Raw genomic sequence first — 24,276 nt, forward strand, 5'->3', positions numbered from 1 at the left:
AAGACAACCTCATACATAAATAATGACATTATCGTCTTATCAACCGTGTAACATAGACTTGGCATGTGGTAGATGGAAGACCACCGGGAGTTCTCCAAACCTTCAATTTACTGCTGCAAAGTACCGCATGTGTGCGTTTGAAGGGCTCTCTGCTCCTAAAAAAGCAAACTGTAAGCATCAGCATTCTGCCAGATCCCCTCACATCTAAAACACAATAGACACAGTACCACAACACTAAGCAGAGATCCAGCAGTACTATACGAGATACAAGCGCACAACTTTACTCGGCCAAATGGCTTTACTGGGTATTTCACACGCTCAAAGATTTCAAAGTACAATACTAAATTGAAATACTATAGGTAGGAATTCGTATAATTTGACAATGAGTAGTTCACATTTACAAAGACTCTGAGAAAGCTCACAGCGCTGCTTTCACATAGAAGGGACTGTTTACAGTCATAAGCAAGTTTAAGCAGAAATTCTCCTTCAAGTAAATAATTGTAAAAAATGGAACAATATTTTCCATCATCACCAATACTCTTCCAAACATGTCCTACATTTGATCTCAAAGCATTATTTTTTGAATAACGGATATTAACAATAAAAACAGTACACAATAGACACGGTCACATCACGTGAGTGAGAGAGTTTAAGAATCTGGATAGGAGAGGTAGTGGCTGGTTGATGTTTGGGATCAGATGGACTAATCACTCCTTAATCCTGTAATTCTATCTGTCGAGGACATGTGCTGAGCACAGACACAACACATGCACATACATACACAAAGCATTGATCATTATTGAAAGATTACAACTGAAATATTTTTAATACATTATATTAATTGCACAAAGCTGTAATGGCAGGCGTGGAGTCTGAATTTGGGTCTGATTCACAACACCACAGATGTGTCATTAGATCTCATTATATAATAATAGGAGCACAGGGATTGTGCCAGGAAAAAATCGGTAATATAAAATCCATTTTAGACATTATATAATAAAAAAGGATGTTACTTGGAAAAGGGCCTGTGCTCATTTCTAACATGCACACTAAAGAACACCTGTTGAAAACAAGTGGTCTGCATTCAGTTCAGTCATCTGTGTGGGACACAACTGTAGAGTGCAAGAACAAAGAAGAACCCCATAAACCCATCAAACCAAATGGAAATGGAAATAAAATAACATGCTTCTCAAGTGACAACGTCCAGGACTTTAACTGGAGTGTTTGTGACTTATACATTTTTTTTGAGGTATTGAGTCTGAGTGTCAGTCTCAATCTACTGTGTTTTAGTCTGTTGTAAAGACAGATTTCTAAGACCCTCTGCCACGGGACATCCTGTGTTACATCACAAAGGATTCACTTACAAGCATGAAGGGATTCAAGCACTTTCAGCCCTCATACTGGGCTGTGATCAGGTAATACAATCTCAAAGTTATATTTAACTCTATCGTGACAGGAATAATGATAGCCTTATGTAAACTTCTAAAAAATACAATTATAAGATATTGAAGATGTTAATTAGTAGTGCCAGTATAAATAAACACAACATAGAAGTAATTCTATAATATTTGTATAGCTTTTTGACCTCGGCTATACTCACAGCCATTGAAAAACAGAGTTGCGACACTCGATCTCGCCGCCATGCTCACGTGGTTCAAGGAGTGCTAAATAGTTCGAAACAAATCTGTGCTGTCAACCTATTTGAAGAGATTTTAGCTGGACAGACAACAGTAACTATATTTTTATATAGTAGCAAATTGTGTACACTGAATACAAACTTGAATACATTTAAAGCAGCATTTTGTCTGGGAAGTAATATGAATATAAAATCTATAAAATGTAAGATCTGTGAATAAAAGATATGTCCGCCAACTCGTTAAAATGTATAAACATGCCGTTATTTCACTGCACAGCAAATGCATTTGGGAGACATTGAAATGAATCGGCTTCAGTGCAGTGTTGGGAACTACTGATCACTCCATTGCTGTGTCTGAAACCGCTCACTATCTCCTATATAGTGCACCATGTCCGGTGTCCACCTTTTTGTAGTGGTGTCCGAAAACTGAGTGAACTTCTTCATTCCGTACATTCGTTCACTTTTTTTTACCCACAATGCAATCTGGTTTTGAGTGTACATCCGCTGTACTTGCTCATTCACTATTAAGATAACATGAGACGACCGCTTGATTAGAATCAGCTGGAGGACATGAATTTAAGTATTTTATAAAACAATCCACAAAGCCACGGATGTGTAATATAGCTAGGCTACTCGATATGTTTATGACGAACGTCAGCGACTACTGTCAGACGCAAGCTAAATACATCAGTGTCCGAAATTTCTCGCTGATTTTCATTAACTTCTTCCCCATAAAGTGGACTAAAATGTCATTCGCTATAGGGAATAGTGAATTCAATTTCTATTCAATTCTTTCAACGGCCGTCTATGCTTGTGTCGTAACTCTGCTTTTCAACCGCTCTGACTCACACAACACACAGGTCAAGAAATCTTGTCATAACTGCACACACACACGCACATATAATGTATCGATGTATTCTTTCATGGTCTTTTAATAAAAACCCTGCAAACCTGTTTTCCTTTACATATTTAAGACTACTGCATTACGACACATAACAATAGCATTATGACTGTAAATAAGTATCATTGGTGAGTCGTTTAACTGTGCAGTCGCATTCTGTCAAATAAAGGATCTCTATAAGCGAGATAACGGGTGAGGTGTCCAGGTGCGCGTCGCTGGAAATAGGTGGAACCAGACTGGCAAATATCAAATGAGCAACCCAGTCGAGTGTATTTCACATATTACTCAGCCTACACTGCTGTGTAAAGTATCTAGAGTCAAATCCGCAACATAACATTAACATAAGCTCACAAGAACCGGCCGACAAGACGGACGCCGTTTAGCGCTTTGAGTATGAATCAACTTCATTAAAGTTAAAAACTTTAGTCTTGTAGTATAAAGGTTTATAAGTAAAGCAATGGCTCATACGTTATCATTATCAAAACTCGTGAAAGTTAAAGCAGAAATGAATGACGGTACTTACTCGCTCTGCTGGTGGATCAGCTGTGCTGTCGGATCAAGCTCTGGCAGGTATGCACGCACGCACACACACTGCCAAAAGCCCTTTTAGGGTGTGTGTGTGTGTGTGTGTGTGTGAGAGAGAGAGAGAGAGAGAGAGAGAGAGAGAGAGAGAGAGAGAAAAAATACCCCCGTTACTAGAGTAGCGGGGCTGCAACAGTTACGGTGCCCGCAGCTAATATTGTAAAAGATTGTATTAAGGTAAAAACCTCCTAGGCCAGCGACTTAATAAACGAAACAATCAAACCGAGCTATGAACTCGCAAACCCTCTGTATTACATTACATAGACATGCCAGCTGTCACACAACATTCCCAAAAGACATTTTCAAATTGCATTTGGTTCTACTGTGACATTACTGCCTCCCAATGGTCACCTTGTGTAAAGTAATCACCTTAACTCTTTGTCTTCTTTAATTTAACTTTATTTAACATACAAATTTGAATGGCAATCGAGAACAAAGGTGGCAAACAAATGTGCACAGCGGTGTGTATTAAACATCTTCATTTAGCTACATATATGAAATAACTTAATGTGCAATACATTGCATATTGAAAATGAACAAAACCTGTATCAGTAAATACTTAGTTAGTTTTTAAAGATCAATGTCGTAAGTGAGCCCAAGATAACAAAGCATATCTATCTCAGCTTATCTAATAACAGACAGGCACTAGATGGGTTTTCCTCCAATTCTTCAAAAAGACACACCGAACACAAAACAAAACAATTTTGTCTCAGAACTCAAAACATAGATTGCCTTAAAAACAAACACTTGCCACTTTACAAAGAATGGTAGAAAAACGTACTAACTTACAATAAGAACTCATAGAAAAGACGTTAAACATACCCATTGAAATTGCACAACCGTTTGCTGCAACATACACAACAATTCATTATTATACAACTGTCAGTCAAAGCAATTGACTATTAGTGCTATTATAATGTTCACCAAGAATCTTTGTGCTCCATGGCTTACAAAAAGAAACAGAAAACAAAACAACCCATAAATTCTTGATATCATCCATTAACAAAAAGAAAAAACAATTCCATCAGTGCGAAGTGCACTTCTTCAAATACATTTTTTTTTATTTTTGCTAATTCATCTCAAAGATCTTAAAGCATAACAGTCCTAAATGTACTACAGCCCTTGTTAAAGATCCAAATCAGTGACCCCACCTCTTCTTTATCTCATATTCTCATCCTGACTTGGTAGGAGGAGCCTATCTCTCTCTGTGACCCCGGCCCTCTATGTGCCGACATAGGGGCCTGTCAGGAAAGGGTGGGCCAAAGCACTGCAGGCAGAGATGCGATGAGCGGGATTGAATGCCAGACATTGCTGCATCAAGAGAGAAGTGTCAGATATATGTCAATTAATTAAAACGATAGTTCACCCAAAAATAAAAATTCTGTCATGAATTACTCGCTCTCTAGCTGTTCCAAACCTTGTTTTGTTTGGTTGAACACAGAGAAAGATATTTGGAAGAATGCTTGTAACCAGACAATTCTTAGACCCCATTGGCTACCATAGTAGGAAAAATGACAATGGTAGTCAAAAGTGCCCCAGAACGGTTTGCTGTCCTACGTTCTTCAAAATATTGTATTTTGTGTTCAACGGAAATTGTTCCTACTATGGTACACAATGGGGTCCAAGAACTGTTTGGTTAAATGCATTCTTCCAAATAGCTTTCTTTGTGTTCATCCGAACAAATACATTTTTATAGATTAAGAACAATTAAAATGCAAGTAAGTGTTGACAGAATTTTTTATTTTGGGTGAACTATCTCTTTAAAAGCACTTCTACTAAGAATTGAGAAGGAATACGTACAGACAGTAAGTCATTCTCTTCATGAGACAGGTTGGGAAGCAGTTGTGTTGTTGGCTTTGTCTCAGCCCAGGAAGGACTGTAGCAGACAGCACTTTCTAAAGGCCAGTCCTTCTCACATGGCACACCGATAACTCTGGGAGAAAAAACATGATCAGAAAAGATGCTTAATTATTTGACTGCAATAATATTATTTCTACTCACTCAAAAATCTTTTGCAACTGTTGAATCTCTGTGCATCCATGAAATAAAGGCCTGTGGAAAAAATAATATTCATAAATAGTTGTTCATAATCAAATGCTCTACCGCTGAAGATGTCACTTCTCATAGCAGCAGCACATCGATGAGATTGTTTCTGATCTCACCGTAACAGAAAGAGCTCTGCAAAGATACAACCAGCGCTCCAAATATCAACTGAAGACATGTAACTTGAGTGAAGCAGGACCTCAGGAGCCCTGTACCACAGAGTCACAACCTATGGACACAAACACGTTTCATGCAGGGGTTCCCTATCAATCCATACACTGTAGCAGGGGTTTTCAAACTGGGGACCCCCAGAAGGTTGCAAGGAGTCCAGAATTCCATGGAAAACAAGATACAAAAAATTGTGAAAAGCTAATTGAGCAGTTTCATTGTTTAATTTCTCCGTGTTTATCTGCATCTCTGCTCCATGCATAGTTTCTAGAATTGTTTATAGTTTGAAAACGTTGTCTTTGTAATATCACATTTACTATTTTTCGAACAAAGTTTTAATGTTTCTTTACACATAAAATATATATATAGATGGGTACGCATTTGAGAAAGGGGGAACCTCACAACAGGTTAATCTTTTTTGGGGGTCCCTGGGTTCAAAAAGTTGTAAAATCCCTGCACTGTAGTACTGTGGGAATTAATGCTCATATTCTTACACATGGGGTGAGGGCGATATGGTTCGTATAGATCCTGGCCAGACCAAAATCAGCGATCTTGATCTCTCCTCGACTGCTCACGAGAACATTGTCTGGCTTCAGGTCCCGGTGAATGACAGTGTTAGTGTGGAGAAAGTCAAGTCCACAAAACAGCTGACGCATAACATCCTAAACAGAGACGAAATCACAAGAATGGGGATGAGATGCCTTTTGCTTGTCTCAAAAGGATGAAAATATAATGTATTATTTATAAACGTTAGAATAAATAGGGGGAATATCAAACCAAACAGCTTATATTAGAACGAAAATATACTTATAAGACTGGATGCAGACTGGACGGATACTAAACCTTGATCGTGTCCCTGGCCAGGCCCTTCTCCGATGCTCTGCTGAGAAATGTGGACAGATCCTGATCAATATACTCAAATACCAATGTCAGGTCAAAGATCTTGTTCTGCCAACCAGCCGAGACATTCAGCAGCCTGCGGGGAGATGTTATCATTTATCATAATTATCAAAAGGAAAAACTCTACAGCCTGGAGTTTATGATAACATCTGAACTCACTTGACTATGTTTGGGTGGTTGTAATGCTCTAACTTGCGCAGAAGTGCCACCTCTCGTATCATGAACTGAGGGATGCCAGTCTCCGGGTCCTCGGAGATGTTGAGTCGCTTCACCGCAACGAGGCGCTGCCGGTCACGGACCTCTCGGGCCTTGTACACTTTTCCATAGGCGCCCTGGCCAATTTCTGCAAGGATCTCATAATCTGACAGTTCCCAAGAGCAATCGCCCATATTTTCATGGATCTAAAAAACGTGTTACTGTGAGAGATAGAGTACATTGCGTATTTACCGGTCACTGTGTTTAATTCGACTGCATGACGTTCACTTAATTTATAACACGGACATAAATATATAAGTGATGTAAATGCACGATTAAGTTAACATCATTTGTATTTTTTAGTTTGCACTTAAAACTAAAACGTCTAAAAATGACGTGACAGTAGCCCGTCAATCAACCATCAATCCATCTTAATCGCGTCCATGATATTTGCGTCTGCCTAAACTAACGTTGGTGTTTATAAAAAAAGCATAACGTGGCAATAAGCAGGCTAAGTTACTTGTCCAACCGATAGAAAGTGCTCAGCAAAAACAAAAACATGACATACTAACAAAAATAATTTGCGTTTCTTACCTTTATTTCCAATGTCATAAAAAACAAGCAGGGTCACTGACACGGATCAATATGCTGCGTTTGCCATGATTTTAATAAAACACGCGTGTAGAGCAGAGGTGCGGGGTTTTCATGGGTCTCTGTCATTGCACCAGCCAATGAAAAGCTGTGGATTTTATTTTGCATGGATTTCCCACCTCTCGTTTTAACTCTCATTTACCGGTTAATATGCACCCCTTACACGTTTTAAGAACCACATCAGTAATAAGTGCACATTATGTAACGTGTCACGATGCGGCTTTCAAATCATCTCAGCATCACAACAACTAACGCAGAATTCAGATTTATTCAAGTGAACTAAGTTTCAAAGTTATTCATAAAATACTAAATCTGCAATGAAATGCCATTTTAGGATACTCAAATACACCACACTGCCCTCTTGCGATGACATACAGATATATTCCACATTAAACAACGTTTATTGATTTCTAAGTTTCATTCTATTTTGAAAAACCACTTACAGTGAGCAAAACGCTTAGTTGTCAGCTGGAGCCTTTATAAAACACTTCATTTACACTCTCACACAATTTGAGTGCATAACATTTATTAAGTAAACTTCAGTGTCATGCAGTCTGTGCTAAGTGCCGGTTTTTTATATTTCACATATTGATGAACAGTAAGGTAAAGATTTGATGAAACAAAGATGATGACATCTTTTTACCCCAAGTGCACAATTTCACACAATCACAAAAGCTTAAAATAAGGTTTCTCCCTTTAATGGGTCCCTCTTTGTAAATTCAAGATTTCGGACATTATAACAATTAGACAACTTATAAAATGACTGTTAGTAGCAGTGTATTTAATATTCCATTCATCTCAAAGATAACCTCTGTCCTCTGTGAGTCATATCCGATCGCTCTGGGCAATGATTATGAAGCAGCACACATAAGTAGTCATGTGTAGGCCCACAGAGAATCCACACATTCAGAAGATTCAAGAGAATCAAAAACGTCATTTACTCTGTCAGAATCACTCACCCGTAAAGACTGCAGCACGCTCAACAACATCTAAACGAGTTTATCAGATTTATCCTTTAAAATCTTCAATTAAGTCTTAATTCTTGATTCTGTCTGGGCTGGATTACGAACTACTTATTCTATCTTCTTGTTCTTGTTCTTGTTCTTCTTAGCAAGAGCGATGCCATCCAGGTGAAGATTGCGATTCAGAATGACCGAACCACACGTCAGCGCCCCTGCCAAAGCTCCGGCAAAGCCGCATAACATTACATCCTGACCTGAGAGTAACATCCAGAGACAATCAGCTAAACCTATACATCTTCAAATACATTTGGTGCCAAATAGACACAGTTCGCTTTAATAAACATACACATGTCGACACACTTACCAGTGAGGAGGAGGTTTTTAATAGGAGTCTGTGGTCTGATGGTGGCGTTCAGTTCTACAGTAAAGCGAGAAAGGCAATGATCTACACCGTAGATCTCGCCTTTAGGAGCGGCGATGTAGTGTTGATTCGTGATTGGGGTCCCTGCTTCGATGTATACAATCTACAAAATAAAAGAAGAAACTGAACACTGAAGTGTAGGAGAAAGAAGCAACTCTAAGACAAGCAGAGAGATGGTAAAACCGCGTACCCTGTCCTTGATCTTAGGATAGATCTGAGTCACTATCTCCAAAATAGAACTGGTGATGATCTCCTTCAGTTCTTTATAATGTGCATTTCGGTTCTTCACTTTGTCATCCTTCCACTCTTCAAACCATGCATAGTCAGCAAAGGTAACAACAGTCAAGGTGGATTTACCTGTTTAGAAAAACGAAATAGGTTTCATTAGTGTTTACAAACATTGATACTGGCAGCACCTCTGGGTTCTTCGGGTTCTCTCTTGATTTAAAAAGAGATGTGTGATAAATTACAAATGGAAATTTAGAAAAAATGCTAAAGATATCATAGAACCACAGCACTTCACAAATTTTTTATTGTTTGGTACTTTCATACAGGGCCCTGTCTGTACCTGGTGATCTCTCCTCCCAGGTGGGATCTTTGGCAGAGGGTGAGGCCACAAAAAACATCGGGATATTCTTAAGAGATTCTTCTCTTTTCCCCTTCATGTAGCCCTCCACTCTGATAGAAGAGCAGATGTGGACAGCAAATGAGAGAAGAACTATTGTTCTCTAGAGCAACAGTGATTTAGAAAATGAAAGATGCTGGTTACAGGTTTAGGTTGACACTCACAGGTCATCCACGTTGTTCTCAGAAAAGATCCAGTAATTGTCTGCTTTTAGACCGAGCTCCTCTTTTGTCCCATCCAGACCAATGAAGACACTGAGACCAGCATCACCATTTTGCACCATACTCAGCTGTTTCTGGATCGCTGCAAAGAGAAACTTTTGGTCAGAACCAAGTTTCAGCTATTTAAAGCACCACTTTGTAGTTTTTCGACCTTAAACACGACACTGGTGACAGACAATTACGCTTATCAACCACATTGGGGAACCGTGAGGAAATGTTCTATGAGGTGCTTTAACCTGTTATCAATCGGTTGTGCCGTCGGCGGTACCGTGTTTTGGTTGATAACATCGGGAAATACAACAACTTAGAAAAACAAAACCTAAACATATCACATATCTTTAAAAAGCTGAGATTCTTGTGATTCGAACGATGTAAACCATTTTAATATACAATCAACACAGCCAATGCAATCAGAGTCGTTGTCAGACAACCAACAACCAAATAAGCAGCAACAAAACTGAAGAAACTCTCCTATAAAGCCTCCCGGCAGTCCACTGATCCATAACATTCAAACAAAAACGGTATAGGTATACTCTAAAGGGTCCAGTAAATCCAACACATATATGTCTACAAACATCCAAGGAACATGGTAGTATAATGCCAAGAAGCAGACAGAGCTATCAAATCTCTGACGCATTTTGTGGTGTAGCGTCTCTTCACTTGTAAACATTGCAGATTTTTTTATGTCAACATGGCCACTGAACTCTGCCCTTTTGATTGACATCTCATTTGAGCGAATAGGTGAATCTAAGAGGTGACAACAGGCAGCAATAGCCAAGGAGCGCCCAGGATGAAGGATGGGACCGTCCTGTACTTGATTGACAATAGATCGATCCTGTCGCGTCAGAGTTTGCTAATGATGGGCGTATCTGATAGCCAATAGAATTCCGAAAAGATTAATACACAGCTTCACGGGAAACATTCAACCGTAAGTAGACAGGTCCGTGCGCAAACACGTGTGCGGCTGTGCGTAAATTCTAACAGGGATTCGTGACCGTGCGCAAAAGCTGCTAGGAAACATGTAAAAGAGTTTTACATTTGGAAAAAATGGCGAAAAGAGTGCGTAAAACACACTTCTCACTTGAAGAAGTTGTTGAACAATGTACCAGGCGTGAGAGTGATTTGTCGGAGGAAGACATTTCAGAAGAAGAGAGCCCTAATCAGCTATTATAATATAAAGTGATCCACAAAACCCAGAAGTGGTATAAGACCTTTTTTTAATCACTTCTTAGACATTGCCATTGTAAATGCCTTCCTGATATACAAGCATATCGCAAAAGGTAAAGGGTTTGTTATAACGAGTGGCATGTTGCCAATAACCTGTAATGTAATTATAACATTTGTAAATAGTTTGGGTTTTATACATTTATTTAGAGTGTGTTTGTTCTAATATTAAAACTTATTTTATTACACTAGCACTTAGTCTATAGTCTCTTTATTTGCACAAAGTATAGTTTCAGTTACTATGTGTCATCCAAATTCACTGTCAATAATTGCTAAGGAATAGAGTAGCTCTAAGTGTAACCTTTCATTAGAGCCCAGAATTATGACTGTACATTAAAGCATTCAAGAATGACACATAAAATGCTGTTAATGGCAAAGGGCCATTTGGAGTCTCCAAGTGGTCATTCTAGAAGGCCACCTACACATAAACTTGGATAAACATGTGAAAAACACACATTTTCTAAGGTATTGTAATCTAATTAGCTTGGTAAGGCTTCATGCTGTGATCCCAATGTGTTTTCCAGCTAATAGCTCCCAACTATAGTCATATGCAGGCAACTGTTAAAAAATAAAAAGTAGGCAGAATATTTTCCCCTCTTTCAGTGTTTTTAAAATTCTATTACTCAATAACAGTAAGATTTGCAGTGATTCTGACTTTTTAGAAACAAACTTCAGAGTCTCACCTTTCAAAAGATACCAAAACCATGCATATACTCAAAATGTTTCAAGAACAGTATGCACTTTACTTTGGGTATGTCTTTTTTAAGCGTTTTTGCTAAATTTAACAGGATTGCTAAAGGGTTAATAACAATGTAAAAATAGACTCTCTTACCAGGCATGGCCTGCACCTCTTTGGGTAGAAGATTCTGGTAAGTGTTGAAGATTCCAGCATCTGAAATCACCATGGGAGCGTGTATGTGCACTTCCTCCTGGCCCTTCAGAACACTTACACCTGCGTGCATGCCAACCAAAGCCTCCAATAAGTACAAACTTGTGCTTATAAAAGCTTAGAGAGCCAAGCTCTTACCAATAGCCTCTTTAGCGTCGTTCAGAAGTATGCGGTTGACAGGTGCTCTTACAAGCACTGCCCCTCCCGCCTTCTCAATGATGGGGATCATGTGGTAGGCAATCTCGCTAGCGCCACCTTTCGGGTACCAGGCACCATTCAGATAGTGGTGCACAATCAGACTGTGCATGGAGAAGCTTGCCTCTTTGGGCATTTTACCTGTTCAAAAAGAGTATCACACAAACACTGAATAAACTAAAGGAACACTGCACCGCTACACCTTCTTTTCTTGTCGGCTCTGTGGGCCAAACAACATTCTTCAAAATATCTTCTTTTTATGTTTTGAAGAAGAAAGTCTGTCATACAGGTCTGAAATGAGGGTGACTAAAAGATGAAAGAATTTAAATTTTTTGAAAACTGTCCCTTTAACCACACTGCCCAGTCAGGTGTATGATCTAACCATAGGTTCCAAAGATGTAGCAGAACACAGCTCTCAGGTCTTTATTTTGTGTGAGCTCATTCACCACATCGGTCAGGCTGCGGGAGGCGTAGCGGAAGAAGGAAGAGATACGCTTGGCTAGACCTGTGTGCACCAGGAACTTTGCAAGAGGGACTGGTACGAGTTTCAGAAGCACCATGAACCACACACCATTCCCAACTTTCTGATGGACACATTAAGAAACAGTGTTACATATTCACAGTGGTTATCTCTCTATGTGTGTAAGGTCATACATTGTGCAGTGACAAACATAAAACAGATTAGGTGTGGCTCATTCTTTGCCCCGGTGACCATAGAACTCAAAGTTCATTGAAATGACTGCTTATTTCAGGGCTGTCACAATAATTAAATAATCAGCCTATCAAAAATATATAACCTAACTGCAATTATTTCAGACAACAGCAATTACTGTAGACCTTTAGAAGACAACGTGTGATTCTATTTTATCTGCATCAGCCCTACAGTTCATATAGGTATAGAGTTCTGTTCTATAACAACTATCCATTTTATTCTCACAGTACCTTGGTAAGTCTCATATATTCATCAATGGCCTTCTCCTCCCCTGGGAAGCATTTCTTCAGTTCGTCTGGGAAGCGATTTCGTCCACTGTAGATTGGGTAAATGCGACGGTCCTCCGGGGGGCCCAAAACCAGATGGTCATAGGGGTTATCCAGTGGCTCCCACTCCAATTGTCCATTGGTCAGTTGATCAACAATACAGCGCAGGGGCTTATGATCCAGCAGCTCGCCAATGTAGTGTATGCCTTAGACATAGGGAAAAAAATGGAAATTTAGATCACCCCCAAACATCTGATTACATTACTAGTTGCGTGTGTCCAATAAATTGCCAAACTACAGACAGAGAGCTGTACTGATAAATCTGAATGTAAAGACTGTTTGGTCACTCTAGCTTTGTTGCTGATCAAAGTACAGAACCAAATCAATCTTACCAACATCAAATTCAAAGCCCTGCTCTGTGAAGGTGTGACAGCACCCTCCGGCCCGGTCATGTTGCTCCAAAACCAGAACCCTTTTGCCTACTTTCGCCAACAGGACAGCAATTGCCAATCCACCAATGCCACTGCCAACAACTACTGCGTCCAAGTCCTGAGGGATCCTAGTTGCCAGAAAGCCTAGATTAGAAAAGAAATGTGCAGTTAGACTAAATAAATGTGTCGCCAAAACAGAACAAACGCATTTAATGCATGCAATCTGTGCAAAAGACCCGTGTTGAGGAGTTAATCCGTCAGAATGTGATGGGGATATTCACTACTCCTAGAGGAGCTTTATTATGAAGGCGAGCACCGCTAGTTATGTGTGAACAGCGCGTGGGACAGGTCCCCCAGGGTCCTGCGGGACTTAGAGAAAATGAGAGGAGCTGGTGTGGAGGAGGGATGCTTATCTGGCAAGATGCAACAGGTAAGATTGTTTGTCTATTTATGATAGAGCTTGCTGGAGCTGATAGGGTAGATAAGGTGATTGCTGATGGTGAACCAGCCTAGATAATTAAGTAGAGATTGCGTGCTCGGCTGATAGGTGATTTCTGCTGATGGAACATCGGGCTGATTTATATGCTTAGGTTCCTCACGAACTTTCTTAATAAAACATCATTAAGAGTGAGTACAGACGGAGTTATGCGTGTTCGTTATTCTCAGTCCTAACGGGTTATCATCGACACAGCTGTGCTAAATCATTTATGCTACTGTTTATCAGCATGTTAACGCAGAGTGTTGTTTCATTGTCAATGGTGTATACTCTGGTAAATGTGAAGAAATTATTGTAATACATATTATTGTGATGTATGTATGAGCTCATTGAGAAGGCATGGTTATCTGTTAATGCGTTAAACGCACGGATGTTGTGCACAATAGCTTTGTACGCTTAGGGACTCTGTTGTTCTGTTGCACATCTTTGCATCTGACCTGGACCGGTTACAAATACCACCAGGCTAACACACCTGGATAATTAAAGGGTACCAGTACGTGTGAGGGATGGGACGCTCACACAGTTTGCGGACGGCTCTGGATTCATTAAAGGGACTTTATTCCTCGGGAATCTCGTTAACGCTGGCTCTCCCCTCTGATACTTGTTATCGTGTGAAGAATAAATGGTTTAAGTTGATCCAAAGCTCCCTGTTGTGTTCTGACCGATCACTGCTATACTTATCCGAAACTAGCCCTTCTCCGAGTAGTTCTTCGCTAAATATCTGTCTGGAGATATTTATTCAGATACAGCGATCTGTCCCAACACTCGGCACTGTTACACGATCACATATGTAAGCTTGCATGAAGTGTCTGCGTGCACTTGGGTCATCGTATCTTCGACTCACCTTGCTTTAAAACTTGATTCTTCGCCTTACGTTCAAACACTTTGGGTTTCGGCGCCTCGCGGGTGTCGACGTCAAAAGGGTTCGGTCCAGTTCCCAACACATATTTGAGAAGAAAAGCAACTAAAGCTAAACAGACTATGACAACAGCGAGCCACATGTTGCGCGGATCAAGTGTCAAATACTTGTGCAACAAAAAGAAAATACTTGTGTAACAAGCACGCTTCCGCGTACGATGTCTTCAAGACCCCGCCCCCTCGGATGTTACTTCACCAATCACGATATTTGTTGTTAAATTGCGCAAGGTTTGCTGCGCAAATCGCAAATCAATTTTCAACATAATTCAATATTCAAGCCTCCCCATATGGATCATTTCATTTCAATTTCAAATATTCCCATATTTTGTGGCATTATATGAAATATAGACATTTATCTTACATTTTATGTAATCAAACATCAGAAAAATTAGACCTCGAGCGAAAGTATTGTTGTTTCAGCATTGTATAACAACATTTGTTTTTGGTTTAATTACAATTCTAAGTTTAAGATTATACATTTTTATAAGGGGGGGGGGGACGCAAAGTGTTGCACTCTACGCAAAGGGGTCTAAAGGCCTATGAAATATTCTAGACCAGGGGTCTCCGACCTTTTTGTAAGCTACTTGTTGATAAAAATACTTTTAAACTTTAAACATGTGATGCATTCTTTTTAAGTAGCCTACACGGGACCAAATTACGTTTTCATTCGTATATTTGTCAGTAGGCCTATTTATCAACTGGCACACAGTCGGTTTGACGTTGATAGTCTGAATTTATGTACCGTCTCAAAATTTACATAGGCTACACATTAAAGATCGCATATCACAGGCAGTTTCTACCAAGCTTATATTCATCTTGAGAGCATATACACTAGTTTTGCCTACGCCGTATCTTCGGAGAGTATTTAGTTTGATCAAATGTATAAAAGAGAGATGCAGCTGTACGATTATTTCCGGAAAAACATGAGCTGGTAGAGACGGGACTAGTGGGATAGTGAGATGGAACTACGGCACTTACAAGCAACACATCATCAGAATGGATCCATTCGTGTTTTGTACATTATGCACGTACACACAGAGAATGGCCAATCAAAGGAATAGGAGGACACAGGGATCCAGAATTCTTGGATCCAAAACAAGTTGGAGTGCTGGGGGGTGTATCAAGTACAGAAATACTACATCATATGTCCAACTCCTTTTTTTAAAAGTTGACCATGTTAAGCATGAGACACCAGCACGTTTAACAGTGTAAAGTCAGAATGCATGACAGCATGATACCCGATCTTTAATATACATGTTTCTATCTTCAATAGCATTTAAAGGGAATAACTTACAGTCACAAAACCAGCTGTACAGTGTCTATGTGTCTGTATAATACACACATATGGACACTTCAGAGAGATATTTGAGTTGTTGGACAAATGCTGCGAAGAGACGCAGAAGAACTGATGAAATACATCAATGGATGATTAAATGCTTATTATGCTTAATTATAATAATAATATATAACGTTTTACACGGCAGCCTCCACCTACACCCGCAGGTTTAATTTATGTTTAACGTAAAACTTTTGAATTCTACACAAATGTTGAGTGCTGTGTTTTATTTGTTTACATTCACAAATATTCACAACATCATAATGATGACAATAAACTGTTTCCATCACATTAACACACATTTGTACTAAGCCAAACTTAAAATAACTGCGTCAAGCACGTTAAATTTCTTTGATATTTCTGCGATTATCTTTGCATGTCCGTTTCCAATTAGGCTTTTTTAATGCGCATTTTCAAAACATCTAAATAGTGGAAAAACCCTCAGAGATGGCACATTCTGTTACTTCTCCCCACCCCACTAACTGTCTGCCACGCCCCCTTGTTCCGGCACAACTTAAGCACTGATTTTATGGATGAATATTTATCTGTGGCTTTATTTGAATAAGATTACAAACATAAATGCACTGTCAAAAAAAGGAAAAAAAACTATACCTTTATCATCAATGGCTTGGTTGGAGTTCTTTAAGTCATTAACAATGAACTATACTGTCTAGCCAGTAGATTATTGTTAATTTTATAAAGACATGATAAAAAAGTTCTGTTTGACAGTGCTCCGCAAAGCATTACTCTGACGAAAGTTATTAACCTGTTGACAATGAATGGATTGCTTTTTAAAGAAAAATTTATTTCATATTAGTTAACAATTAAACATTGTAGAAATGGTCATAATGTTTGGCCCTTGTAACTCATATCCACAATTAATATTATGTGGCTCCACAACAAGTATATCAGGAAAGATGTCACTTGTTAATCTGACATTTTAAATTATCAACTAAACAGACCATGAGCTAAGTGTTTTTAATATAAAGTGAAACAAGGAGACTACTTAAAGAATAGTGCACATTGCAAAAATATAATCACATTATAGCAAAAACCATTAATATATCATATACATTTACTATAGTGCAGTAACATCTTATGATGATTGTATGATAAACATCATAAAATGAATAAGACATTTTTTAAAATCAGAGGCATGGAATCTCACAAATGCTTCTCTCTTCCCTATGGCAAGATGCGTCCCCTTGTTTATTTCCTTTAAGTGTAGCACAGTTGACTTGTTCCTGACCTTCCCAGTTGCCCCCAAGGGTCCCAGTCCAGTAAAGATTAGATTCTCCAGTGCTACATAATATATGAGCCAGAAATGCCTGCATCACAAATAAATAGATTTTTTATTATTATTTCTGTTTTTATAATAACATTTTCTAAATAAAATTATCGGAATAAGATTGAATGTTTTTTTGTATCCATGAACACAGAGGTCTTCACAAGTAGACATAATTCTACCTCTGTTCCTTAAGAAAATATGAGGGGGGACTTTAACAATTTAATTTATAGGCTACCTTTTCATCTGTGTTGTTGATGATCACCAGATCTCCTTCATGACTCTGACAGTGTTGTCTGCTGGAGATCCAGGTCTTGTTAAAGCTTGAGAAAACATAGAAACTGCCATTGCCTTTTACCCACTGCTCTGACAAATCTACGAAGAGATTTTTTACACTAATGAAGAAAAGGAAATGAAAGTCTGTGGCTTGACTCAAAATACAGTTGTATGTACCCAGTTCGCTGCATCTTTACATACTTGAAAATGTATTTCCTCAGTATCTGACTGACTGGTAGTTTTAAATAACAATACTTCAGGCCGTGGAGATACAAAGCACAACATGGTTTTACTGTAAAAAGAAACTGCTTTTGTAAGATGTTAAGGACATTAGTCACAAGCATAAAGGTGGCAGCATATATCTGGGAACGATCGGTTACAATCCTATGGGCAGTATGCTGAATAAAAATACACAGTTTTACCTGGGCAGTAGTTTAATAATTCCTTTTCCTCATATTTGCAATCTGGATTACCTTCTGAAAGAATGTGTGAAAAGTCATGAAGTAGCTTAATCTTTCTCGCTATAAGACAGAAGGTTTTAGAGAGAATTTACCAGCATTTGAGCAGTTTCTAACTGGTGCACATTGCAAAAATTCACTAGTTTCCTTCATGAAATCTGTAGAGGACGAAATGTAAAAAATGTATATGTAAATATTCCTTTGATACGTTTGTTTGCTTGTATGTTGGATTTTATGTTTGACTTGTGAGTTGTGTTTGTTATACTTACACAGGCATCCCAGCGCTGCATTAGTCAAAAGAGATAGTAAGAGAATAGAAAGAACCGCGACAAAGATATAATTCCTCCTCTCGGTACCAGGCCTCCTGTCTATAAAATACATATTAAACTGGACAAGGAGGAAAAACATAATAAGCTACACCTAGCCTTTAAAAAAAACATTGTTTCTTGTTGGGGATGCTATTGAAATGCAGTGACTCTGGATTTGCGTATGAGTTTAAGCACACCAGCAAAGTACTAGACCAATAGTTAAAAAAAAGTTGAATATGAGCCTCAGGGGACCTGTAAAGCTGTATGTAGGACTAGCAGAACACATTTATTAGAATGATCTGATGTCAAACATTTTTAAAGTGACATTTTTTTTTATAAAATAACACACGCAGCATGGGCTATCAGTAAAGTCATGATGCCATAGAAAAAAGCTTATAGCACAAATTCGATAGCTCAGACTTGTTGACATAGGGTAAAAATAGTTATGGAGACAAAATACTTAGACAACAGTTCAGCACGGTGAAGACAGATGAAACACTTTTTAACTTTAACAAATATCAAGCACTCACCCCCACGTGTGTTCTTTTTCATCCAGTTGGTGTTATCATAAACATGATCGAAAATGTCATCTCTGGCCATTATTGTCAAATAGAGAAGTGAGGCTTGCAATAATTAAGTTAGTCTGTGGGTCACAGATCAGCCTTGACAAACTGCTTGTCATTTCCTGTGAACACGTTGTCACAACAAACTGCATACCGTGTCATTCTAAATTTACAATATGTCAGCCCATAAAGATGAATCTGTCCATAATAATTTATTAAAATCAATGCTGAAATTGGAATGAAACAACATCAAATCAAAATAGTTTTTATTATGTATCTTTCTACAAACAACAACTCAGAAGACAGAATATATAAATATATGAGTTCATTTGCAAAACAATTTGTAAAATCATGTGCATGACAATAATATCTATCAAACTACAGTTGGATTGTTTTAATTAAGTAATAATAACTTTTACCACTGAGCTACAGGAAAGCTTAGAGCATTGCAAGGTTGTGGGTTCGATCCCAGGGGATTGCAGACACCTATGTAAAATGTATAGGTTAATTCTATGTAAGTCGCTTTGGATAAAGCATCTGCCTAAATGTAAACTCTCAAAATTAAGCTAACTAACATGGGAAAACGCAAAATAACACAATAAAAATATTTAAAAAATAAATTTAAAATGATATTTATCTGTTTTTGTAAATAGACTCTTCATACGTAGAATACACTCTAGGTTGTAGGTTGTAAATGAACCTATGCTGGGTTGTTTCAACCCAGAATGCTGGGGTTTAACCCCATTGAAAGATCAAATATAAACCATTTACTGGGTTAAATGAACCTAAACATTCTTTAGAGTGTACCATATTGATTCTATACATTCAATAATCTGAATAGACACCTGCTAGCATAAAAATCAAAACCAAAAATAATATTTAAAATAAAATATTTTTCTGTTTTTGTGTACCTGTACAGAGAAACCACATGTCAAAGTAATTGATATGGCAAATATTTACTAAGCACACTGAATTTCACAAATCCTTCTCTCCTTCCTGAAACAAGAAACATCTCCCCATTTTGCTTCTTCGTTCCGTCCATTGAAAACAACACAATCTTCACCTTCAGGATTTTCAATCGATTTGTAGTTATCTGGTGCAGATGTCCATAAATTCCTTAAACTGACACGTACATTTTAAAATAAACAATTGTATGGCTTTATCCTGGCTTATAGTTCAAACAAAGTCAAACATCGAAGAGACCCCGTCAGACTGCATCACAAAAGATTTCAATTGATACTTGCCTTAGATCTAAGCTGGTGTTGTCCACCCACTGCCACTGCCCCTCAGCGTGGCTATCGGTCAGACCACTCCAATATAATTTATCTGCACTGATATTCTTTATTATGCCAGCAACATATTTCTGAATGACAGATAGATCATTTACAGTGCATATACTACAGTATACAAACTTTAATATGATGTTATGTAAATAAAAAGAATTACAATCCCCTTTTATACCTGCTCCTCTTCACTATTGATGACAACCAGGTCTCCACCCAGAGCCTGACAGCGTACCCTGCTGCTGTTCCAGTTCTTCAAATCCGTAGAGAACACATAGAATCTGCCCTTCTTCTTGAACCATATCTCAGCTAAATCTTTTGTAACCGAAATTGACAAAACATAATAATAATAATAAGTAATAACAAAGGTGAATTACATCTCAAATGTGACATGACTGAGTCACTTGCTTTTTTCTGGACAGTTATGTGCTGCTGTCCAGTCTTTGTTATCCTCGGGATGGAGCCATATGTTCTGTGCATTGTGTATATCATCTAGTTCTTCGTGAAGCCCTTAAATAAAGAAACAATTAAAACACATGCAAAAATGTGTTATGTCACAGGAAACGCTGTGGTCTTTATATACAGTACCGGGTTCTGTGCAGTTTGTTACTGGCTCGCAACCATCACTGTAATCTGTCATGAAAATAAGATCATGTATTATACAAAGTCCCTATTACAGTGTGAATACCTACACATAACCTCTGCACTACATGCAAGATAAAGCGCATATTTTCATATAGTCTATATGATAGTCAACAATCCAAGATTATAAAACCTGAACGCATGAAAATATGAGTTAGCAAAATACATTAAACGTGCAGCAATTTTGATGTGTGCTGTAATAGTAAGTGATACCGAAAAAAGTATATTATTATAATAATAGATAAATGTTTCATTTAAGCACATTCTTGGGTATATGTATGGGTTCATGTAAATCATAAGATTACTCACGGAGATATACCAGCACCGCATTAGCCACCGAAGACATGAAGAGGGCAACAAAGAGAACCACAATACCGCCTCGTTCATTGCTGAAGCAGTTTTTTTCTAAAAAAAACAAGTACAATAAACTACGGTTGCAAATCAGTGCAATGTATCAATAAAAAACCATTTGTCCTGATTTACTTGATGATCTTGACTTGGTCTTCAGAACGGTATTGCAATAAATATTCTCTTTCATGTTTTGCAAGCACAGAAGCTACTGAAGTGTGGACCTTGCAAAGCCAGACAACTTGTTGTACTTCCTGTTATCATATCCTGTTATATGTGAATTGGTTGTTAGGGGGAATCATCTTCAATACGGTGTCGATAGCACTGTTTCTTTGTTTTTCGAGGTAACAGATTTGGGTTCGTAATTACAATATGTTCAAACTTGGCCAATAAAATCCTGGTGAACCGTGAAAACGGACAAGATTCAATAGTCATTCCTCCGCACCATCTGCACCAAACCCCACCCCGCATTATAGGTTAGTGGGTTAATGTGCGTTAGGTTCATGGTTCAGGGCTGGAAGTACATACAGTAATTACATACTAAAATAAGTACATACAGTAAAGACCCTTTGGTTGGATCGCACCATGTCAGGAATGTTGGTGGTAAACTAAACTAAATTTCTGTAAGAGAAGATTTCCTGGATTTTTAGAAACAATGGGGACAAGTAAATGAAAGGCATGAGTGATTTTTGTAAATAATAAATAAAATGACAATCTAACCGTGCAACTAATACGTGATGATCTTTGCTGAAGTGTTGCCAAGACGAAGTGAACTTTTCTCAGAAAGTCTGTTCCTGTTCACAAAAGGTTCCAGAAAGTTTTCAAACTTTAAAGCTGTGAAAGCAACCACAGCCATTTTGAATGTGCAAATAAAAAATTTGATAAAAAAAGACAGGGGTTCCGTCCAATCAGCAGTAACTACCCCGGTCACACAAAAGACCTACCTTTTCCGGTTTGACCGAATTGTCGTTGTGTTTTCTGACTTGTCGTTGTGTTTTCTGATTTGTTATTTTGTTTCCGGATTTGTTGTTGTGTTTTCTGATTTGTTATTATCTTTTCAGATTTGTAATTGTGATTTGGGATTCGTTTTTTGGCTTTTAGGTTTGTTGTTTGTTTTGCGATTTGTTGTTTTGTTTGACACTTTACGTCTTCCGTAGTACGGGTTCCCAACATTTTATAATTCAACCAATACAAAAAATATTTCTTTAAACTGATTTAAAAAGCTATCTACTGTTAACTATGGGGCAAGTTGGGCCAGATAAGTCAGAGCAGGTTTCAGTGTGGTTGAAATACAGAACAGTATTGAAAGGACTACTGTTCTATTGAGTTGTTTTCATCGTTCAGTCATTGCATTGTCACATGCCACATAGACATATAAAATGTTTCAGCAATGAAACCATTCTAGTTTAAAAGGAAGTGAAATCACTGGAAGTCAGGAATTAAGGGATCTTTTTTATAATAAGAGGCTGACATTTTAATCAGCATGCTTTGCGTCCACCTGCCACTTCAAAACAACCCTCAGAATTACATTAAAAGCATCCTATTGCATGTATCGTTATTTTGACACCTGCATTATAATAAGAGAGCTATACTGTGCCATCAGAGCCATACAGGTTAATATGAGCCAGTAATATGACCTGTAAATTGCATTCATTACATTAAAGGTCCAGTTAGTAATATCTAGCGGCAAGGTTGCGAATAGCAACCAACCGCTCACTCCAACCCTAGTGGCAAGGGGACCCGCTGTGTATGTAGATAGAAATAGCTCATTCTAAGGTAATAAAACCATAACGCTTTCTTGTGTAAGCTCTTTAAACACCTCTGAAGACGTGTGTATTATGTTGCATTTCTATCAATAGATCATCCCAAAAATGACACACTGGTCCTTTAATACTATATTAAAAATCTCATAAGTCAAATGTTACTGTGATGATGACAGAGTATGACGAAGTATAACAAAGTATAAATCCATCCCTACACATTATTCACTATAGTACAAGGAATCTCGCAAATGCTTCTCTCCTTCTTTAAGGAAGAAATGTCTCCCCGTTTTCACCTTTTGTATATCCATAGAATACAGCACAGTCTTCCCCCAAGGGATCATGTATATCATCATCATCAGGAGGGTAGATCCACCATCTGAAAGAAAACATACAAGATATGTGGATGGTTCTTTAGCATATGCAGAGAGACAGAGATGCTGGCATCAATGCTGAATGTAAAAACCACGCGAACGTCATAAGACGACCTCATACAACAGTATAAAATAAAAAAGACCACCCACGACACCTTTAAATGTCAGGCCAGATATGAAATTATACTTTCCAGTGATTATTGTTTAAGGGGGTGTTGTCTAACCAAAACAACACCCCCTCAGTCTGGCTGTCAGTCAATCAATCCAGTGTAGTGTCAATGCATCTGAATCAACAATGTGCTGATTTGAATTGTACCTCATTGCTCATTGCTGTTCATCATGACCAGGTCTCCATTCAGGGCTCGACAGTATTTTCAGCTTTGTTTTCCATGACAAATGAATGAACTGGATACATCAAACATATCATTGTTCAAAACCCACGTGTCAGGCAAACCTAAAACATTTAGCTTATATAGTTACTTAAACACAAACACCTTGATAAGATCAATTATATTTTTGAATCTGATATACCTTCATCTGAGCAACTCTGAAGCAACTGGAAGATGTTCTGAATCATCAAACATTTTAATGACAAGAAGTTTTATAAATCTTTTGCAAGAAGATTTGAAGCTGTGTTAAAGGCAAATGGTCACATCATTTTGTCCAACCCCTTTTTGTAATATGCGCTTTACATGTAGGGGCTTATAGTGAAATCTAAGAATACTTACATTGGTACCCCAGAACTGCAGTAACCAACAGAGACAAGTAGAGGAAAAAGAGAAGAACTACAATATAGTGACCTTTAGCATGCATCTAATCTGAAATGACATTGAACATAACAAATATCTTTACAAAAATGTCAACACAATGTATAATTCCCTCCACAGGGGTATCACTGAACTCAATAGACCTGGCTCTACGCATCTCCACAGGGCATTACTCTCATCTTTTCCTGTTGCGTTGTTTTGGTGCGAAACATTAGTGATGTTTTCTGGCATCTTGTGACAGGAGATGCACAGTGTATCAGTTAGACTATAACTGAGAGGTTCATTTAAACTTAAAACTTCCATGTCCTCATTTCCTGACAGCAGATTTTAACATTTGGGGCCAAAAAGATCATTAATTGCAGAAAAAATAACATCCTACTTATATAGTTTACACAAACATGTGTACGAAGCAAGAAATGCATTGGTTTATTTAATTAGGG

The 24,276-nt window shown here is 38.2% G+C and overlaps 4 protein-coding genes across 5 annotated transcripts; all 4 read right to left on the minus strand.

The window, feature by feature from the left end:
* Positions 1 to 3,508: 3,508 nt before the first annotated feature.
* On the minus strand, positions 3,509 to 6,750 carry cdk21 (cyclin-dependent kinase 21). Its single transcript, XM_079455684.1, has 7 exons — positions 6,390 to 6,750; positions 6,174 to 6,306; positions 5,825 to 5,992; positions 5,282 to 5,391; positions 5,121 to 5,171; positions 4,920 to 5,052; positions 3,509 to 4,430 (listed from the first exon to the last, which is right to left on the minus strand). Exons 1-7 carry the CDS (start codon positions 6,617 to 6,619, stop codon positions 4,341 to 4,343), a joined length of 915 nt encoding a protein of 304 aa, XP_079311810.1. The 5' UTR covers positions 6,620 to 6,750; the 3' UTR covers positions 3,509 to 4,340.
* Positions 6,751 to 7,458: 708 nt separating this feature from the next.
* On the minus strand, positions 7,459 to 14,637 carry LOC306893709 (all-trans-retinol 13,14-reductase-like). Its single transcript, XM_079455683.1, has 11 exons — positions 14,363 to 14,637; positions 12,984 to 13,166; positions 12,556 to 12,797; positions 11,996 to 12,197; positions 11,557 to 11,754; positions 11,362 to 11,481; positions 9,249 to 9,387; positions 9,028 to 9,137; positions 8,650 to 8,816; positions 8,403 to 8,562; positions 7,459 to 8,292 (listed from the first exon to the last, which is right to left on the minus strand). The coding sequence occupies exons 1-11, from the start codon at positions 14,517 to 14,519 to the stop codon at positions 8,150 to 8,152; spliced, it is 1,821 nt and encodes a 606-aa protein (XP_079311809.1). The 5' UTR covers positions 14,520 to 14,637; the 3' UTR covers positions 7,459 to 8,149.
* Positions 14,638 to 15,986: 1,349 nt separating this feature from the next.
* Positions 15,987 to 18,744, minus strand: LOC306893741 (natural killer cells antigen CD94). 2 transcript variants are annotated; one of them, XM_079455756.1, is made up of 7 exons: positions 18,630 to 18,744; positions 18,061 to 18,159; positions 17,887 to 17,949; positions 17,756 to 17,809; positions 17,535 to 17,625; positions 17,296 to 17,452; positions 15,993 to 17,100 (listed from the first exon to the last, which is right to left on the minus strand). In XM_079455756.1, exons 1-7 carry the CDS (start codon positions 18,697 to 18,699, stop codon positions 16,921 to 16,923), a joined length of 714 nt encoding a protein of 237 aa, XP_079311882.1. In that variant the 5' UTR covers positions 18,700 to 18,744; the 3' UTR covers positions 15,993 to 16,920. The 2 variants fall into 2 exon arrangements, with proteins under 2 accessions (XP_079311883.1, XP_079311882.1); XM_079455757.1 differs by lacking the exon at positions 17,535 to 17,625 and having other exon boundaries at positions 15,987 to 17,100; positions 17,296 to 17,432.
* Positions 18,745 to 18,912: 168 nt separating this feature from the next.
* Positions 18,913 to 21,213, minus strand: LOC306893759 (perlucin-like protein). The gene is made up of 7 exons (XM_079455786.1): positions 21,071 to 21,213; positions 20,897 to 20,992; positions 20,534 to 20,578; positions 20,354 to 20,455; positions 20,124 to 20,260; positions 19,907 to 20,025; positions 18,913 to 19,784 (listed from the first exon to the last, which is right to left on the minus strand). The coding sequence occupies exons 1-7, from the start codon at positions 21,123 to 21,125 to the stop codon at positions 19,622 to 19,624; spliced, it is 717 nt and encodes a 238-aa protein (XP_079311912.1). The 5' UTR covers positions 21,126 to 21,213; the 3' UTR covers positions 18,913 to 19,621.
* Between the last annotated feature and the right edge of the window lie 3,063 nt (positions 21,214 to 24,276).

Source organism: Barbatula barbatula, assembly GCF_947034865.1.
Source record: "Barbatula barbatula genome assembly, chromosome: 5".
Classification (NCBI taxonomy): Eukaryota; Metazoa; Chordata; class Actinopteri; order Cypriniformes; family Nemacheilidae; genus Barbatula; species Barbatula barbatula.

What these genes read in the sequence shown, in the direction of transcription:
- LOC306893709 (XM_079455683.1), bottom strand. Translation starts at nt 14,519, where the DNA reads ATGTGGCTCGCTGTTGTCATAGTCTGTTTAGCTTTAGTTGCTTTTCTT. An exon ending in CTGGGAGGAGAGATCACCAG is followed by an intron (nt 8,817 to 9,027) that starts GTACAGACAGGG and finishes TTTTCTAAACAG; the next exon opens with GTAAATCCACCTTGACTGTT. An exon ending in ATCCTAAGATCAAGGACAGG is followed by an intron (nt 8,563 to 8,649) that starts GTACGCGGTTTT and finishes TTTATTTTGTAG; the next exon opens with ATTGTATACATCGAAGCAGG.
- cdk21 (XM_079455684.1), bottom strand. Translation starts at nt 6,619, where the DNA reads ATGGGCGATTGCTCTTGGGAACTGTCAGATTATGAGATCCTTGCAGAA. An exon ending in AACCACCCAAACATAGTCAA is followed by an intron (nt 6,307 to 6,389) that starts GTGAGTTCAGAT and finishes ATCTCCCCGCAG; the next exon opens with GCTGCTGAATGTCTCGGCTG. An exon ending in GCAGAGCTCTTTCTGTTACG is followed by an intron (nt 5,172 to 5,281) that starts GTGAGATCAGAA and finishes TTTTTTCCACAG; the next exon opens with GCCTTTATTTCATGGATGCA.
- LOC306893759 (XM_079455786.1), bottom strand. Translation starts at nt 21,125, where the DNA reads ATGAAAGAGAATATTTATTGCAATACCGTTCTGAAGACCAAGTCAAGA. An exon ending in GACCAAGTCAAGATCATCAA is followed by an intron (nt 20,993 to 21,070) that starts GTAAATCAGGAC and finishes TGTTTTTTTTAG; the next exon opens with AAAAAAACTGCTTCAGCAAT. An exon ending in TGCGGTGCTGGTATATCTCC is followed by an intron (nt 20,579 to 20,896) that starts GTGAGTAATCTT and finishes TTTTCATGACAG; the next exon opens with ATTACAGTGATGGTTGCGAG.
- LOC306893741 (XM_079455756.1), bottom strand. Translation starts at nt 18,699, where the DNA reads ATGGCCAGAGATGACATTTTCGATCATGTTTATGATAACACCAACTGG. An exon ending in TGCAGCGCTGGGATGCCTGT is followed by an intron (nt 17,950 to 18,060) that starts GTAAGTATAACA and finishes CGTCCTCTACAG; the next exon opens with ATTTCATGAAGGAAACTAGT. An exon ending in TCAACAACACAGATGAAAAG is followed by an intron (nt 17,101 to 17,295) that starts GTAGCCTATAAA and finishes TTTGTGATGCAG; the next exon opens with GCATTTCTGGCTCATATATT.